General features: G+C 51.9%; 1 protein-coding gene and 1 long non-coding RNA gene across 2 annotated transcripts in view; both read right to left on the bottom strand.

The window, feature by feature from the left end:
• The window catches only part of LOC120381732 (zinc finger protein 420-like), a gene marked incomplete at its 3' end in the record, with an annotated part of 264,899 nt that overhangs the window by 153,687 nt on the left and 91,415 nt on the right, over positions 1-19,797 (bottom strand). Inside the window, exon 2 of the mRNA XM_039499847.1 lies at positions 8,463-9,264. Coding sequence (XP_039355781.1) covers positions 8,463-9,264 — 802 coding nt within the window. The remainder of the gene's footprint in view (positions 1-8,462; positions 9,265-19,797) is intronic.
• On the bottom strand, positions 9,538-15,671 carry LOC120381746. Its single transcript, XR_005588148.1, has 3 exons — positions 15,596-15,671; positions 12,083-12,194; positions 9,538-9,581 (listed from the first exon to the last, which is right to left on the bottom strand). It is a non-coding gene; the product is annotated as an uncharacterized LOC120381746 (long non-coding RNA).

Genomic DNA, 19,797 nt, shown 5'->3' with positions numbered 1-19,797 from the left:
ATTATGCCATACAGGCTTCGAATTGTGTCACACAAGCTCTTACAAATCTTACTAATGCCTTAAGGTCAAATTGGCCTGCAGTGGCCTTCTGTTACCTATGCTCAGCTAACTTAGCTTGGGGCAGACAAGACACAGTTTCAGGGTAAACTCAATCTGGGGTACGGGGGGTCCCTGAAAATCCCCATCAGCGTGTTAGGCAAATGCGATAACCACTACACTACAGAAACTCCATCTACTTGGCTGTTGCTCACCCTGGCACAGACCGATGGACAAACCTGGAGAAAGTGGTGGCAGCCCTTCGATGGGTCAGCTGGCAGAGCAGAGCACTGGAGCCGGGGCTCAGGAAGTCGTCCTTACGTCACCCTTGTGACTCCAGCTTGAGGGAGAGCTGCTTTTTCTTCCCCTTGCTGACAAAGAGCAAGAGAAGAATGAAAGGTCAGGTGGGCCAACTCGGTGCAGAAGCCCATGCTGCCTTTTCCTGCTGCATAGCCTGAAATGAGGGACTCGTGGCAGTTAAAGGAACCGCTGCACTTTCAGAAAACATCCCACCCGTGCACAAAGGGGGATAGAAGAGCCTGTTAGTCTAGCACGCTCCCAACTGAACTACTTCAGCAGCTGCTCGGTTTCTTTTTGGCCTCCTGCTTTTCTGTCTGCGATGTTGTTGTCAGCTGTGGCACAGAAAAAGGACGTCATTGCGAGCAGCCCATGAAGACAAGATTCATTTTTGCCTTCCTTGCTCGGCTTTACTTGCTTCCTCGCCCTATTCCTGCCTTAGTTCCTGGGTTACCTGAAGGCGACGGGGGGCCAGCAGTACCAGGAGGAAGTTGGGCAGCTAGACCCTGGTGGCAAAAGTCCTGCCGCCACTTGCCACCCCACTCTCTTCTTCCAGCGTCACATATTGGCCACCAGGGACTTGGTGCCCAGCAGCGCAACGGAAGGCAGTGGACAGAGCCACCCTCGCCTTGAAGCTCCGGCTCATTAAACCACATCTTCAGTCGCTGATGGCCAATGAGAGACCAACATCGCTTGCTATTTTAGCACTTGGAAATGCCATTGGTCAGTCATTGGATCCCTGTAATGCTGTTACAGAACAAATGAACATAGAATCTCAGTGTGACATTCTATACCTTTGGGGGAGCGGCTGTAACCCCCATAATCCTCATTTTCATATCATCGTGATCTTACATATAGAGCATGACTTGTAAGGTATCAGGGAAAGGATATGATCGGCTGAAAGTCACTTCTCTACCCATAGATGTAGACCACTCATGCATATGAAGTCATGAGAATTGTGCAGTGTGGTTGTCACTGTGCTGCAAGGTGGGGGAGTCAGCCAAATATTAGCTCCCCAGTGGCAACAGCAAGGAAAGTAACCAACACCCGGACAGGGTGTCAAACAACCCATCGACAGCCATTGTCCAGCAAGGGAGCTACAATGCAATGACTCACCTGCATGAGGACACCCCAGGGGAATTGCTCAGACTTGCTTGGAGAGACGCAGTGATGCTCACCTGACTCTGAAGGGGGGAGAGGGGCAAAGCCATGAGGGAAGAAAGGACATGATAAAAGGAGAGACATTTGCCAGGCTTTATCTCTCTCTGTCACCTACATCTACAGACACCCCCACACCAAGTAACTGAAGCGCTGATGAAAGGGGAGAGCCTGGCTGAAAAGCCACCAGCCAGCCTGTGGTGAGAAGCATCTGAGTTTGTAAGGGTACTGAAAGGGTTAAGATCAGCTTAGAATTAAAAGCAATGAGGAGTCCGGTGGCACCTTAAGGACTAACAGATTTATTTGGGCATAAGCGTTCGTGGGTAAAAAGCCCACTTCTTCAGATGCATGGAGTGAAAATTGCAGATAGAGGCATAAATATAGATTGGAACATGAAGTGACGGGAGTTACTGTACAAGGGGAGAACCAGTGTTGAAGGCTAATTCAGTCAGGGTGGATGTGGTCCTCTCCCCATAATTGATGGGGAGGTGTCAATACCAAGAGAGGGAAAATTGCTTTTGTCGTGAGCCAGCTACTCCCAGTCCTTATTGAAGCTGAAATTAATGGTGTTAAGTTTGCAAATCAATTGTAACTCTGCAATTTCTCTTTGAAGTCTGTTTTTGAAGGTTTTTTGAATGGCTACTTTGAATTGTTGGGTGTAAATGTGCTATTAACTATACAAGTCCCATATGGTCTCGTGATCTGGATTCCTGGTTTTCATCCACGTGGCCTGGGTTCAATTCCCAGTGTGGGAACAATGCAGAGCTTTTGCTCAGAGGGGAGGCAGGAAATGAAAGGAATGGGAAGGGATCCTGCCAGCAGGGGAGTTGGACAGTGTTGGAAGGGGATCCCAGAAGTGGGGGTGGGGCAGTGGTCCTGGGGGGAGATGAGGGAAGGATCCCAGCTCTGTGGGAAGTTGACATTCTGGAGAGCACAGGCCTGGCATGGGGGGTGGGAGGAGTGAGTGTGTCCCTCTAAACTCACCACCAGGAGACTTGGAAGAATTACGTATTTGTTGGTAAATGTCAATTTCTGTGTAAACACACGACCCAATGGCAAAATCTTTCCATCGATAATCATCAAAACTAACAGATGGGCAAAGTAAGAAACATGTTGCTTGAGAACTTATCCTATTCTAATCCTCTAGGGTTCCCTTTTGCCTTAGGCACCACCACGTGGGCATTTCATATCCCTCCTCATTTTCACACAGACACACAATTTCCTTTGCACAGATCCATGAACAGCAAAACCTCCCTGTGTCTATTGTCTGAGCCAGGGCAGTCGATTCCACTGAAACCTTCTCTCCTGCAATGGCAATGGTCAGACAGAGGGAATGCGTCCACCTTCCCCCTGGCAGTGAGATATTCACTCTCCTCTTCATGCTACTGCTGTTATTCCATGAGTCATCAAGGATGGAATAAAAAGCTGAGTTTACTCCAGGGTGAGGAAAGAAAGGAGCCACCAATGCTCTCAAAAATCTCAGTGCCCAGAGAAAACCTGCCTCTGTTATTGGACTCCCAGAGGTGCTGGCAATACAACGGGAAAAGGGACTGTCTGAATTTCCAGGGCAGGGAATGAACAATCTACAGCAACATCATTAACCACAAACACACTCTAATCATGCTCCAGCCAGTAGGGAAATGGGCAGGAACTCTGGCTGTTCAGCCATGGCCACACGTACAGAGCTGCACAGCAGTGAGTGCGCTGGGGAAGCTGGTCTGAGGAAACAATTTGTAATGACCCTTCAGTGAGAACAGAACCAGAGTGTAGAAAGGCCCCTCTGTTAAGTGGTTGTGGCTGAGGCCTTAGGTAGCTCGGCTAGAAAACCACGGGTGCCTTTCTGTGAAGGTCTGATCCTTGCCAGCTAGGAAGGCTGGTGTATGGTGTCTCCATGGCTGTACTTTCAGGGTCTGATCACAACAGTGCCACAGGGAGCCAAGCCTAGACATATTCAGAGGCTAAGGACAGGTCAATATTTCAAACAGTGAGTCTATGCTGCTGCAGCTCAGTAATGGAGATGCTCTATGCCAGGGTTTCTCAAACGTCCTTTCACTGCAACCTCCTTCTGTCAAAATAACTTAATAAGTAGCCCTGGAAAGAGGGACCAAGCACCAAGCCCCTCCACTCAGGAGGGGGGGGGGAGTGCCAAAGACTGAGCCCCAGTGGGGAGAGGGCAAAACCAAAGCCTGAGAGATTCAGCCCTGGGTGGGGGGGGTCTCAGACTTTTGGCTTCAGCCCCAGGACCCAACAAGTCTAATGCCAGCCCTGGTGACCCCATTAAAACAGGATCACAACCCACTTTGCGGTCCTGACCCACAGCTTGAGAACCACTGCTCCATGCTGAGGGGAGAGAGTTTTCCTGTTGGTGTAGTCAATCCACTTCCCCAGGAGGTGGCAGCTGTCATGGGCAGAAGCTATGTCAGTGGGTGTGCAAGCTGTGGTGTTTACCACATTTAAGAAGTTTAATCAAACCCCATTTTTAAAAGCACCTGTGGTCTGGGAATAGCAAAGGAGCTCGATGAAGCAGGGTCTGTCCTTCAAAGTCCTGGAGATCACGGATCCATACTCCTGTTGTAATGGGGGTATAGCTCAGGGGTAGAGTGTTTGATTGCAGATCAAGTGATCCTTTGTTCAAACCCAGGTGCCCTCTTAAAGAAAAACATTTTCATTTCCATTCTCCATTATGTACAGGAGCTCCACCATACGAGGATGCTTGAAATGAATGTGAACACTCAACATTTCGCTGTTTGAAATACACAAGTTTGAAATACAGACAGCATAGAGCCAAAATTCATAATGTCAACTACAAAAATGATACACATCTAGAGATAGCATCATTATATTCAGCCAATCTGAACCTCTCCATAGACCCCTTACACGACCACTTCTCTGTAATATTGGCTGCAAATATAGAACAGCGGTCACAACGGTGATCTATACAGTTACAGATTATGTCAATAAAGTCATAGGAGGTGACACGGCATCAGTGAGACTGATAGTGGAATAGCCTCCAGTTTTGGTGTCCTCATTTGAAAAAGATGTTGTGAAATTGGAGCTGGGGCAGCAAAGATCCACCAAATGTTCTGAGGACTGGAAAAAATACCTTCTAGTGAGCTATTGAAAGAGCTCAACCTGTTTAGCTGATCAAAAGAAGATAGAAAGGTGACTTCATTGAAGTGCCTTAATGGAGAGAAAGGATTGGGTATTAAAGGGCTCTTGAATCGAGCAGAGAAAGGCATAACAAGAGCCAATGGCTGGAAGGTGAAAAGAGACAAATTCATATTACAACTAAGGCACAAAAATTCAACAGTGAGGATGATTCACCACAGGAACAAACTACCAAGGAAAGTGGTGGATTCGCCATCTCTTTATGTCATTTAATGAAGACTAGATGCCTTTCTGGAATGTGTTTGCCCCAAAAGTAGCTCTTGTGTCATGCAGGAGGACTGTGATATGCAGGGGGTCAGATTAGATGCTCTAATGGTCTCTTCTGGCCATAAAGTCGACTAATTTCTGAAAAACTGAGTGCAGCATTGGGAGCAGCGTCTGATGTTTCCCTGTCTAGCCGGCTTGCTGCCTAGAACGAACGCTCCTTGAGTGGGGTGATCCACAGGGAGCAGCTCAAACCTCCAAAGTGCCTGGCCAGGGGCAGGACATTAGCCCAGCAAGGGAGGGGTGTGGCAGTGACATCACAAAGGCCTTTTGCAGGACCTCAGACTATTGGTCCAAGGTGGTGGGGAGGTGGTGACCTCACAGAGAGATGCTGCCATCAGCCAGGCAGGACAGGGGCGAGGGGCCAGGGAAACCTCAGAGACCCCTGTGGCTTTGCTGCAGGAAGTCTCCTTCTCCAGGTCTCTCTTTGAGGACTGAGAGAGTATTCGGATTCACGGACGTGAGTGCCAGGAGGAACCTCTTTTGAGTTTTCTCCTTCCCTTTTAGTGATTTTAATAGAAAACAGCCGTCCCTGTTTAGAAGGTAAGAGCCTCCACGAGGTTTGAAACCTGTTCAGTCTGATCCATCTGGTGAGAGTTGAATTCTAGGCATGTAAAACATGAGCTTAAGGAGGCAAAATGTTATTCCACACCTGGGATTTTGTCCCTTAGAATCAGTGGGGACATTGGGGTTTGTCCTTTTTGTTTCACCTTTTCCTCCATTCATCCCTCCCTCCTTTCTCTTCTTCCCTTGATTTTTTTGTCCTTTCTCCTGTTCCCCTCTCAACACCAGGAGAGGTGTGTGTGTGTGTGTGTGTTTTGGGGGAGCACTCTGCAGCTCCCACTGTGGGAGGTCCACCCAAAAATGTAGGGCTGAACTAGTGCTCGGGCAGTGATCCCCACCAGTTACCTGGGCCATCCTTTGGGCTCGCTGGTGAGAACCCTCAGCCTCCCGCCCTCAGTCTCTACCCTGATTGGCTGAGCAGGGGGTTATTGACAGGGAGGAGACTCAGGTCCTTGTTGTTCTTTTTTAAGACCAAGGAAATAAGTCAGAACCAGTTCTATGTTTGATGAATTTTGCTGCTTCTCTGCATTAATGGTCTCTGAGCAGTTCACAGTTTTCTTTAACGTTGCAGTTCTCCTCAAATACTTGCTGAATAATTACTATCACTGTTGTTGGTCTGGAGCTCATCAGAGCACTTTATTCAGGTCATTCACTGTCTGAAATTCAAGATCCAATGGTAAGTTTGAAAATCAGGGCTCTTGGGTTCTATTCCCAACTCTGCCACTGGCTGGCTGTGTGACCTAAGACAATCAATTCTCCTTTCTCAGCCTTAGCTTCTCCCTCTTTCAAGTAGGGATGATAATGATCCGCTCATACCTACCTCATGGTGCGTGGAGGCAGGGCCGGCTCTAGGTTTTTTGCCGTTCCAAGCAAAAAATATTTTGGCTGCCCCCACCCTCAGCCCTGGGGTCCCCCGCCAGAGGAGCCTGCTAACTGAGCCCTGGGCTTCCCCCCACCCCCACAGCCCCCTGCCACCCCAGCCCTGGGCTCTCCCCCCGCCCCCCTGTGCCAACAACATAGGTTTGTTCCCAGTCCGCCCAGGCTGAGCTGCTCCCGTTTATACTCCGTCTCCAGTCGGCACATGCCCAGAGAGGGTGAGGGGATGTGGCCTCTTCAGCCCACATGGCGCAGTTAACCCTAGCAGTGCCAGGTCAGGGTGGATGGACCTCATCACAGACAGCATTTCCCAAATGTTGGGATTAGCTAGGAGATCTCTTCAGCAGTAACCTCCTGTAGGGACTGGGTCACAAATACCTTGGGAACCAAATACCTGGGCGTTTTCCTAGTTCCAAATCACTTGCTGTGGAATTCTATCCCTGGATCATCTGAGACAATATTGACTTAAACAACTGAACTACCCTGTGCACTTACTTCGGTCAGTTGCACCCATTTGGGGTCTGCTGCTGTTCACCTTTTCAGAGTGGAGATTTAAACATACGACTGTTTCTTTGATAATATGTCCAACAGCTTGGAGTATTCTCTCCTGTTGACTGAACTGCATTTGAATTTTCTCCATGTCATCATGCAGGAATAGGGGGAAAAACAAACCTGAAGTAAAAAAATGGTAATTTGTCTGAAATTTCCCAAAAAATCTGAGCTACATTCTGTCAAACAAAACTAACATGCAGTTATATGACCAAGGAGCCTTCATGAAAGATAGAAAACCCATCTCACAGAGAGGTAGAAGACACTTTCATTTTAATTTAAAGTGAAATTCCAGACTAGGTTACATCTGATGTCTCAGAATCAGGATGAGAGATTCTCCCATGATCCACTGAAACCTGCTTCACCCAGCGGTTTCTCATGCATCCGATGAAGTGGGTATTCCCCCACGAAAGCTCATGCTCCAAAAGTCTGATAGTCTATAAGGTGCCACAGTATTCTTTGCTGCTTTTACAGATCCAGACTAACACGGCTACCCTCTGATACCTTTCTCATTAGTGTTATTTACAGGAGGTTTAGCACCTTCATAATGGGAGAAAAAACAGCCGACCTTCCCAGAAGCAGCTTTGCCATTGAGGAAAAGGGGATTTGAACGGTGCTTGGGATCCATTTGAAATCCCCTTCCAAGTCTGACACATTCATCTCCTGCCAGACTGACTCTGATTTAGGATCAAAAACGTACAAGCACCATTCCCAAGCATGGACAGCCAAGAACATGACTCCACCAGACTCGGGAAGCGAAGGAATACAAAGGGTGAACTGTGCATGGCTCAGGCACAAGGTAACAGTTCTGGGGTGATGGGGAAGGATGGAATGTCTGAGTCGCCCCATCTCCTTCCAGTGTCACAGAGCCTAAAATGACCCTTATTTCCCTGACACTGCTCCAGCTTTTCATCATACTTAAATATATTTTAAATGAGAAAAAAAAGTCAACAAAATAACTGCTGTTCTGCACAATCCCGGTAACGTGAGAACAACTGGGAATGAGGAAATCTCTCCTCAAAGAGGAACTTGACGTCTCTAACAATAACTTTGCACTGGCAGCAGGAGTATAAATGTGAATCTCCAGGTTTGTTTAGAAAGGAAATGTGATGATGGTTAGCTCAGACAGGAGGAAATGTGCAAGATAACTCCACCGACTATCCATGGCCCATGTCTTTAGTGCAAGAATAGTTCTCTTTTACATCAGGAAAGTGAACTCAAGCTAGCTAACTCCATGACAACCACAGTGATGAGACCCAGGTAGATTTTATCTCAACGTAGCTGGTTGAAGACACCGCCCATCTCCCCCACCTGGGGTGATGACATTCCTGGTAGAAAGGACACACACTCCAATGACTCGCAGGACAATGGAGTTGATACAAGGACCACAGGATCCACCCCAAAGGCAGGCGAGCTTCAAAGTGGGCAACTCATGTGTGGGAGCTGAGGAACTACAGGGTGCAAAAGATGCAAACAGCCTTAACACTCACTAACTGGGAACTGTCAAAAGAATTAAAGAAAAAATCTCCTGACAGCTCTAGATAAGGTTTTTATGAAGTTTATCTCCTTTACGGATTCTCTGATGTTTAGAAAGGCCTGAACTATGAGTGAAGCTTTTCCCACACTCGCAGCATTCATATGGTCTCTCTCCGGTGTGGACTCTGTAATGTGTAACAAGGGTTGAGCTCCGAGAGAAGCTTTTCCCGCACTCACTGCATTCATAGGGTTTCTCTCCTGTGTGGACTCTCTGGTGAGAGATAAGAGAGAAGAGGTGAGTGAAACTTTTCCCGCACTCACTGCATGCATAGGGTCTCTCTCCTGTGTGGATCCTCTGATGCATAGTAAGGTTTGAGCTCCGAGAGAAGCTTTTTCCACACTCGCAACATTCGTAGGGTTTCTCTCCCGTGTGGACTCTCTGGTGAGAGATAAGGGAGGAGAAGTGACTGAAACTTTTCCCGCACTCACTGCATGCATAGGGTCTCTCTCCTGTGTGGATCCTCTGATGCACAGTAAGGTTTGAGCTCCGAGAGAAGCTTTTTCCACACTCGCAACATTCATAGGGTCTCTCTCCTGTGTGTGTTGTCTGATGAGAGATAAGGGCTGATCTCTGAGTAAAGCTTTTCCCGCACTTGCAGCATTTGTAGGGTCGCTCTTCTGTGTGGATTCTCTGATGAGAGTTAAGGGTATATCTCTGAGTGAAGCTTTTCCCGCACTCACAGCATTCATAGGGTCTTTCTCCTCTGTGTATTCGCTGATGCCTACTAAGGGCTGAGGTACGATTGAAGCTTTTCCCACACTCACAGCATTTGTAAGGTGTCTCTTTCGTGTGGATTATCTCATGTCGAATAAGGGCTGAGCGGTAATGGAAGTTTTTCCCACACTCACTACATATATTTTCTCGCTTTTCCGTGAGGATTTTCTCCTGGGACGTAGTTTCCTTGAGATCCCTGTGAGTTCCCTGACAATTAATGGGTTCATCCACTCTCTCCTCTGAGTGGTTTCCTGCTCTCTCTCTGGTCTGGGGTAACTTTCACCAGCTTTTCCCTGCTCATGGGGGCTGGACACACTCCCTTTGGCTCTTCGCAGTAATTCCCCATGCGCTTCGGCGAGCTCAGCATCTTCCTGGTGAGGATTCTGCTCCTCGCTCTCCCTCACCACCCCATCACCTGCTAGAAGAGAGGAGAAATCTCAGAATTGGGGATGGAAAGGCAGAGAACAAACCCAAGTGCTGGAGAGAGAGAAAATAAAAATCAGGGACTGAACTCCCCCAAACTCACCCCACAGGGGACAGTGGAGGGGATCAATTCTGCTCCCCACCCAGGACCGGCCTTTAGGGGGGGGCCGTACGGGTGCCCCACCCAAGGGGGTGCTGGGTGCAGGGTTTGGATTTCCACCTGACCTGCTGCCGAGAGGCTCGCTGGGCTGATGAAAGCGGCACAGGGAGCAGATAAGTAGCTGCGTGGGGGAGTGGGATAGACCTGAGCTGCAGGGGGAAATTGGACGACCAGCCGTCAGAGTCAGGTGACTGCTCCGGAGCAGAGGGGCCCCTCTCCGCCCTGCTCCACGTGTGCAGCTGCTGCTGTTCCTGTCCCACCAGCCCCCCGTTCATCCCCGGAGTCGCCCCGTCCACCCCCGACTGGGAGCATCCTCCTGACTGCTCTGCAGGGGGGAGGTGCTGATTGATGGCGGGGTGATCCCCTCCCCCCAACCCAGGTACCCGATTTCCACTGAGCTGGGGTGATGGGACAGGGGGAATCTGCATGTGCTGCTGCCTCTCTGGGGCCGGAGCTGCCGGCAGCTGCTTCTGTCTGAACAAGCCTAGTTCAGGCTCCCGACCCTGAGAACTTTCTTAAAGAAAGAGACAGCGCGCTCACTCACTCAGGCACATACTACCTACCTACCTACCCACCCACCCACACACACAGTCCCCCCCAACACACACACCAGGGCTCTCAGCATCCAGGTCATTTCCCCACCTGGGCTGTGCTGAGACATCAGGAGCAGCTGCTCTCCTGCCCTCCCCTTACACAGCCTGCAGGGAAGGTGACCTGGGTTCAGGAAGCCCTGACGTCGCTCCTTGCTCCCCTCTCCCAGCCCCGCAGGGCTGTGTGGGGCAGGGGAGCAGCAGTCCAGTGGGGGAGCGAGCAGCAATGCCAGCTGCTTTGTGCATCCAGGTCAGGTTCCCCACTTGGGTGCAGGAGGCGGGTGCCGGGGTTAGAGGCAAAGGGGGCACAGTGCAGGGGTTGAGGGCACAGGAGAGTGGTGCAGGGGGTAGCGGTGAAGGGGTGCATAGAACCATAAAATATCAGGGTTGGAAGGGACCTCAGGATGTATCTAGTCCACCATCCTGCTCAAAGTAGGACCAATGCCCAACTAAATCATCCCAGCCAGGGCTTTGTCAAGCCTGACCTTAAAAACCTCTAAGGAAGGAGACTCCACCTCCCTAGGGAACCCATTGCAGTGCTTCACCACCCTCCTAGTGAAATAGTTTTTACTAGTATCCAACCTAGTCCTCCCCCACGGCAACTTGACGTCATTACTCCTTGTTCTGTCATCTGCTACCACTGAGAACAGTCTAGATCCATCCTCTTTGGAACCCTCCTTTAGGCAGTTGAAAGCAGCGATCAAATCCCCCCTCAGTCTTCTCTTCTGCAGACTAAACAATCCCAGTTCCCTCAGCCTCTCTTCATAAATCATGTGCTCCAGCCCACTAATCATTTTTTGTTGCCCTCTGCCAGACTCTTTCCAATTTTTCCACATCCTTCTTGTAGTGTGGGGCCCAAAACTGGATACAGTACTCCAGATGAGGCCTCACCAATGTCAAATAGAGGGGAACGATCTGCTGGCAATGCCCTTATTTACAGCCAAAATGCCGTTAGCCTTCTTGGCAACAAGGGCACACTGTTGACTCATAGCCAGCTTCTCATCCACTGTAACCCCTAAGTCCTTTTCTGCAGAACTGCTTCCTAGCCATTCGGTCCCTAGTCTGTAACAGTGAATGGGATTCTTCTGTCCTAAGTGCTGGACTCTGCACTTGTCCTTGTTGAACCTCATCAGGTTTCTTTTGGCCCAATCCTCTAATTTGTCTAGGTCCCTCTGTATCCTATCCCTACCCTCCAGCGTATCTACCACTCTTCCCAGTTTAGTGTCATCTGCAAACTTGCTGAGAGTGCAGTCCACGCCATCCTCCAGACCATTAATGACTGCGGCACAGGAGTGGAGTGCAAGGGCTGGAGTGAAGGGGGCACAGTGCAGGGGTTAGGGGCTCAGGAGGGCAGGTATTGGGGTATACGAGGGGGGCAGAGGTTAGGAATGAAGGGGTGTAGGGATTAGGGGTGCAGGAGGGGGAGCAGGCATTTGGGGCAAAGGGACACAGTGCAGAGATTGGGGGGAAGGGAACGTGGGTTGCCTAGGGAGCCCATGGGAGCCAGGGGCACCAAAATGCAAGTTTGCCCAAGGTGCCACTTCCCCAAGGCCGGCCCTGCCCACATCCCATCCAAACACGCAGTAGGAAGGGAGGGAGCTCCAGCCAAGGCGTCAATCATCATCTGTAGGAAGCCCGGAGTGAGATCTGCTGGGGACTGTCCTGAGCTCACAGAGTCTGGGTGGGGAATCCCAGCGGGTTCTCTCAGGCACTTACAGTTTCTGGGTTGGTTTAATGTTTCCTCACCTGTGCAGGGACTTCCCAGGATCTCGCTTTCCACTGAACCAGGAGATCCAGGACCCTGACTCTTCCCCTCCTTCCAGCTGGAAGATCACAGAGGGTTGGGAAACTGGAAACCCTGCTCAAGGGAAAGAAAACAAAGGAGATCAGGGGAATTCATAGGCCATTTATCATCATAAAAAACATTCTTTTAGTTTAACCCCAGTCCATTTTAAACAATAAAATCGCAGGGCTAGCTCCCCAGGTGCTCAAAGGTGCAGAACACTCTGCTTAGGAGGGATTTAACTATCCCCATCTTTGCTGGGAACACACACAGCCAGACACCCATTATCAAAGTGGCTCCTAAAAAACAGAGACTGGAACTGCATTTCCCAGAAAGTGAAGACTCCAGACAGAGGGCAAGTCTCCCTGGCACTGCTTCTTGCTGACAGACAGGTCCAGAGCCAAAGAGAGAGTCCAGGGGAAGCTGGGAACAGGAAGCATGGGCTGGGGGGTTCAGTGGAGTAAGGACCAGGAAGGGCAGGGATATCACTGAAGGCAGGATCTCAGCAGCATTAGATGTCAGGAAAGCACATCCTGCGGCATTAGGGAACCTAGTGAGTCAGGTATAAAGGGAGGGAGCATAAAAAACACTGTGTGTGGAGAAAGCTGGCAAATTACATGGTGTAGTTCAAGAGCCACAGACCAATTCTTCTGCCAAAGGAGAATGTGAAAAATAAGAATCAGGCCATGTGACTTCAGGAGGGACAAATTCGAAGATCCAAAGAACATGCAGAGAACAGAGACAGCGGCTCTTGCAGGTGGGGATGGAAAAGGAAGAGTCTCCGTGGTTCATGGAGCCAATTAGTTTGTTTTATCATTCATTGATCATTGTTATGGTGATCTCATATGTTATTTCAGATGTAGTCACTGTGTACGAAATAGATTTAAGTTGTAGGTATAGACAGAAGTAAGACAGGTAGAGCCCTGCATGGATAAAAAATTTATATCCGCATTCGATCTGCGATCATAAAATGGCCCATGGATATCTGCAGATTTTCAGGGCTCTAGGAACAAAATTTGCACCCACAGACGAGCCACAAAAATGGTTCGAATTCTCCACCAGGAGACGTGATCAAAGCGAAGGGCTAAGGCAATGAATCCTAAAATCTTCTAATATAGGCTGGAAGGGACCTCAAGGAGTCATCTACTCCATTCCCATCGCCCTGCGGCAGGATCAGGTGTAAATATGCCAGAAGTTTGTCTGACCTGTTCTTAAAACCTTCCTGGGACAAGAATTCCACAACCTCTATTTGTAATCCATTCCAGCACTTCCCTATCCTTATCGCTGGAAAGGTTTTGGTATTACCCACCCTCAACCTCCCTTGCAGCAGATCAAGCCAATTACTTCTCCTCCTACCTTCAGTGGACGTGACGAACAGTTAATCACTGCTCTCTTATAACCACCCTTGACATATTTGAAGACTGTTCTCAGTTCCCCACTCACTCTTTTCTCAAAACTAAACATGCCCAGTTCTTTCAACCTTCCCTCATAAGTCATGTTCGAGGACCAGGAGGGCGCTTTTTCCTTCTGAATGGAGATGCGCAAGGTGAGGTCAGAGAAAAGGATGTTGGAGTAACCGAGACAGGAGAGGATGACTAAGAGCTCTAGCTGCACGGATGGATAGGAAAGGCCAATTGTTAAGGATGTTACGCAAAAAGAAAATGCCAGGTGTACGCACAGCCTGGATAGGAGGCCCCAGAGGGAGCTCCGTGTGCACAGTTATGGGCCTGAGTGACAGGCAGCACAATGGTGCTGTCTGCGGCGGTAGAGAAAGAAGGTGGGGGGAGGGCTTGGGGGGAATATTAAGAGCTTTGCTTCAGCTGTTGATCTTTAGCTGATGGCTGGAGATCAGTGAGGAGATGAGAGAGAGAGAGAGAGAGAGGGGCCGAGATTTCAGTTGCGACAGAAGGAGACAGGCCAGAAGCAGAGAGGCAGAACTGTGAGTTAGGAGCACAGAGATGGTAGTTGAATGTGTGTGTGCGCGGATGAGATTTCCAGAAATAAGGTGCAGAGGAAGAAAAGAAGAGGCCCAAGGACAGAGCCCCGTGGAACCCAAACAGAAGGCTGGAATGGGGATCAGCCGGCTCATTCTAAATACACTCTAATGCAGCGACTGGAGGAGGATATGACTCATCATGGACCTCTTGATGCCACCTGGCAGAGGGCACAGGGTGCCTAATGTTTTACTGGGTTCCCACGGACCAGGTACACGCATATTCGTTCACCCAAAGGGGGCGTGTCAGGTGTCTGTCGAGGAACTAGTTAGGTCGGTCTTAGGTAGCTCTTAAAAGCTTTGCCAGTCCAGCTCTATTGTTTAAGGCTGTGAAAAAGTGCACTCACGCATGCGCACAGACGCACACCATCCAACATGGCTCTGCTGGCCAAAGCTCAATTACAGACACAGCTATAGCGGCAAAAGCATCCATTTTTTAAAACAGGAAACTAAATGCTCATAAGCTACATTAATGCAGAGTTAAAGTTGCCCAGTGCGGTCTCCTGCCTTACACCATATGGACAGTGAGTAAACTTAAACCTCTGCAGACCAGGAAATGAAAAGTTAATGTAAACTTTCCCCCAACCCTTAACCCTGTAGCTGGCCAGAACCAGTGAGAATGGTTCTGCATGAGCCGTGCAAAGGTTAACCAACTGCCACAGGGACTCAGGTATTCAGTTCAATGCAGCAGTAACGGGTTGAATTCTATGGTCTGTGATATAAAGGACGTCAGAGTAGATGACTTAATAGTCATATCTGGCTTTAAAATCTATGAACCTATAATCGATCCGAGGAAAGACTAAGACATTGTCTGTGCTGTGCTCACAGGTAGGAATCCCAGCATTTATCCGCATGCCTCCAGCTGTGTGCACTGGGCCAGCTGTAGCTGTGACTTGCTGATGGAGGGATGGGTTGGAGCAGCTGGGCAGAGCTGTGACTGTGCTATGCAGAGGGGGGCATGTGAAACTTGGGGGGCAATTCTGCCTCATTTCCATGCTGAGTGTTGTAGGCTTGGTCAGCAAAGGTGCCCAAGGGTGTGTTCTTGCCATGGGGATTGTCAGCACCCTGGGGGCGTATGTTCGAGTGAACTGTGGGGCTTAGTGAGGGGTAAGTGAAGGCAGTGACTCAAAAGGATAACTCAGGTTGAGGGCAAGGGGGTAGTAACACTGTGCAAGGCTCAGCTGGCCTGTGTGCAGGAGGTTCGGTACTGGAGAGCAGGCCAGGGGGAGGAAGCTGCTGTTTGCTATGATGGAGTTGAACCCGAATATTATCTTAGCAAAGAGAAGAACACGTTAGACATTGTGCTGTACTGCTCTGTTCCCAGAGCGCTCTGTAACAGGGGAGGGGAGAGGGCTAGTGTGGGTGTCTCTGGCATGTTGGGGTGATGCTGAAACAGGGCAGAGCAGAGGTGGCACTGGGGGACTGGCATGAACCTTAACTCTGCATTTCTCCTTCTAAAAACTGAGGGAACAGGAATCCTTACCCAGCGAGGTCACAGTCTCACAGTTCTCCTCCATGACGGCTCTGCAGAGGCTCTCCGAGTGGGGTCCAGCAGAGCCCCTCTTCCTGGTGAAATACACAGCCACCTCCTTGAAGGTCACCGGCCCCTGGAAGAGCAAGAGCCCAACACTCAGGACCTGCTGCCCCACTCACAGCCCCACTATTCATGGAGGAAAGGAGCCAATCAAATGGAAGCTCTGAGAGAGTCAGCAGAGTCCTATCCCCACACTGCTGAGAGCAGCCAGGAGACATCTGGGTGAGGGGACGAAGTGAGAGCCCCTTGTCTCTCCCAGCAGATCCACCACAGACCTACTAGCCAGAGGCTGATACAGGAGATGGAGCCCCCAGTAGGGTCCAGGCACAGCCCCATGGTAGGGAACCCAACACCCTCCCCACTGCCAGCAGCTGGATGTGAGGGGCTGGGACATCTTCCCTACACCTCCCTGCTGGGTGCCCCCTTTCCATGTCACACCAGCCCCTGGCTCGCAGGTTGAGGTTCAGCCCTGGAAATCTGGTCAGTTTTCCCAGCCCCGCCCAGGAGTTGCTTTGTCTGTTTCCTGTTTCACAAATTAGGAATTTTCTCCCCAACACCCAAGTGTTTGTTCTGAGGATCTAGGCCCATGTTAACATAAGAACGGTCGTACCGGGTCAGACCAAAGGTCCATCTAGCCCAGTATCTGTCTACCAACAGTGGCCAATGCCAGGTGCCCCAGAGGGAGTGAACCTAACAGGCAATGATCAAGTGATCTCTCTCCTGCCATCCATCTCCATCCTCTGACGAACAGAGGCTAGGGACACCATTCTTACCCATCCTGGCTAATAGCCATTTATGGACTTTGCCACCATGAATTCATCCAGTCCCCTTTTAAACATTCTTATAGTCCTAGCCTTCACAGCCTCCTCAGGTAAGGAGTTCCACAAGTTGACTGTACACTGCATGAAGAAGAACTTCCTTTTATTTGTTTTAAACCTGCTGCCTATTAATTTCATTTGGTGACCCCTAGTTCTTGTATTATGGGAATAAGCAAATAACTTTTCCTTATCCACTTTCTCCACATCACTCATGATTTTATATACCTCTATCATGTCTCCCCTTAGTCTTCTCCTTTCCAAGCTGAAGAGTCCTAGCCTCTTTAATCTTTCCTCGTATGGGACCCTCTCCAAACGCCTAATCATTTTAATTGCCCTTCTCTGAACCTTTTCTAGTGCTAGAATATCTTTTTTGAGGTGAGGAGACCAAATCTGTACACAGTTAACAAGTCCCAGCAGGTTTGTCACACACTGTCCCACTCCCTTTCCTCACCCAGGGTATTCCCTGCCCCCTCCAGCCCTAACTCCCCAGAAGTTGCCACCTCTTCAGTATTTCCTGCCCCTCCCCCTCCAGCAGGAACCCACCAGCAACCCCCCAATAACCCCTACCTGAGGTGGCTCCACTGCAGCCATTTCTCCTGTCCCATGGGAGGCTGGGACCAGCTGGAGCGAGAGGTGGGCGTCATTCTGCAGCCTGGCAGGGCGAGAAGGGCAGTTATGGAGGTTTCAGAACAGGCTTCAGTTCAGTTCACATCACGATTCCCCCAGGCCCTTTCCCTGGGGACAGAGATTGTAGATTCTGCCAGGCTGGGAACATGCTCAGTCCCCACAGTGCAGCACAGACCTGGCCCCCGGCCCCTCCTGTCCCCCTTGTGCTCCCCCCAGCAGCAGTAACCAACCAAGACATTTTGAAGCCCTCCCAGCAACAGGGTGTGAACCAAACCCTGGACCAGACCAGACCCAAAGGAGCCCCCTTGGGGGGGGGTCCCCCTGACCCTGCCCCCAGGGCAGCGCACTCCTGCCGCAGGGGGGACAGGGAGAGTCCGGGGCTGGTTCTTCCTCTCTCTGCTCCTCACCTCGGTCACAGGGAAGTGACCCTGGGCAGGGACGCTGCAGTGAGTGTGCGGGGGGGGGGGGCAGAGATCTGGGAACCTGCCCCCCCCCTCTAATTTCCCCTCACACCCTCTCCCGTCCCCTCCCCCCCTCCCCTAGCGCCCTGCCCCGGGCTGGGAGCCGGGGTCACCGCCCCGTTCCCGGGGTCTCTCCCCGCGGCTGCCCCGCTCCGCCCGTGCGGGGAAGGGGGCACCGGGCGGGGGGACCCGCTTCACCCCCCGGTACCGGGCACAGCAGAGCCGGGGGGGGGGCGGCTCAGACTCGCTGCGGGAAGGATCCTCCCGGCCTCAGCGCGGCAGCAGCTCCGGGCCCCCGGGGGGGCAGCGATGGGGGGGGGCACCGCGCAGAGCCGGGACCTGCCCCGCCCCCCGGGCTCCGTCACCGGGAGCCTCAGCAGAGCCCGGGGCGGGGCCCGGCTGTTGAAACCCCCCCCGGCCGGGCCCCCCCGCACAGACCCCCCCGGGCCCGGCTCACGCAGAGGCGGAGGCAGCGGCAGCAGCAGCTTTGCGCAGTAACAGCTGCTGGAACCCTCCCTTCCCTGGACTGCGGAGAAGGCGGAAGCGACCCCAGGGCAGGCTGGGAGATGTAGTTTCTGACTCTCCCGGAAGCGGAAGTGACGTCGGGAGACGGAGCCGGGCTGCAAAGGAACGTTGGGCGCTGGGGCTTTGCCTGGCTCGCGCGGGGCCGTTGGAGCCTCTCCCGGGCCGGAGAAGGGTTGGTGCCGTTGGAGCTCTGGGCATGCGCAGATCGCGGCGGGAGAGCCCTTCATTAACCCTGGGGTCCCTGCGTCGGGCCGGGCCGGGCCGGGCCGGGCTGGGCTGGGGGGGCGGGCGGGAAATGTCGGTGCAGCCCGGACATGGCCGGGGGGGGGGGCAGGTGACCCCCGAGGAGCGGGCCGCGACAGGGGGGGGCTGAGCTCCCCTCGGATTTACCGCTGCCCCCGTGGGGACCCCTCCTCCCCGTCCTGCCCCTTTCTCCCTAGAGAGCCACGAGCAGCGCCCAGGGTGTCGGCCCCTCCCCCAACCCCTGAGAAGTTCCCTGCCCCCCCCCCCCCCGATTGTGCCCCATTTTCTCTCCCCTTCGCCAGTGGCCAGTTCAGGTCTCAGGTTTGGGGGTTTCCCCCATTTCCACCTGCAGGGATTTGTCCTTGTGCGGGTGGGAAATGGTTCCCCCGAGTGATTTCTGAGCTGGGCAGAGGGTGAATGGGCAGAGGCTGGGGGGGCCCTGAGACAGGGACACCTCTGGGCTGGGCTGGGGGGGCCACTCTCTGCTGGCAACGGGGCCTGGGAAGGGCCAGGAAGGGGAGGGAGGAGCAAGTGTCCCCCATGGAGACGGCCCAGCCCCAGGTTTCCCAGTCCCAGCTACTTCCGCTCCCCCCACCGGCCCCACCCAGCCGCCCCACCACCACTTGCTAGTCACATTCCCAGACCCCACTGCCAGGCCCTCCCCACTGATAGTGACTTTGTGACTCCAGCCCCCTCCTTTCCGCTGTGAAAAGACATCACCCAGGGCTCCCTGCCAGCCCTGTGAGTGTGGGGCAAGAAGAATCCATCCCATTCTGTTGTTGATTCAATATCCCTGTATAATCCCCTCCAAGTTCCCCTCCTTTCTCTTGAACTGTTAAATGCTGACGTAAAATCTCCCAGAGGTTGGTGCTTCTCTCTTACATTGGCAAATATTTAGTTTGTGCCCCATTTTCTCCTCAGTTCTGAAATACTGATATCAAATGCTCAAAAATCTTCCCGCTTTTCTCTCCAGGTGTGTGACTGAGATCTGGGCTCTTATCGTACTGAGCGTGGCCCTGTTCTGCCAGGTGCTGCAGAGACCCCAACTGAGATCTGGGCCCTGTTCTGCCAGGCGCTGAAGAGACCCCAGGTGAGATCAGACCCCACATTGTGCCAGGTAAAACTGAGACCTGGACCGAGATCATACCCCCCCCCCCCTTGTGCCAGGCAGCGCACGACTGTGACCCAAACTGCTGCGTCCATTGTGCTGGGCATTTCAGAGACCTCGACTGAGATCTGTGTCCCCATTCGGTCTGGCCCTGCACTGACCCCGACCCAGATCCCGCCCCACCACTGTACTGGGCACTGCACAGACCCTGACAGAGATCCTGCTCCCACATTTTGCCAGTTGCTGCAGCGGCCCTAAATAAAATCCGGGATCCTGTAATGCTGGGAGTTGCAGAGCCCCCGACTGAGATCAGGCCCCCTGTTGTGCAGGGCTCTGCACAGACACTGACCAAGATCAGGGTCCCCATTG

The sequence above is a fragment of the Mauremys reevesii genome, linkage group 14 (assembly GCF_016161935.1).
Source record: "Mauremys reevesii isolate NIE-2019 linkage group 14, ASM1616193v1, whole genome shotgun sequence".
Lineage (NCBI taxonomy): Eukaryota > Metazoa > Chordata > Testudines > Geoemydidae > Mauremys > Mauremys reevesii.
Note: the sequence above shows the minus strand (reverse complement) of the source record. Positions and strands in the feature narration are given on the sequence as shown.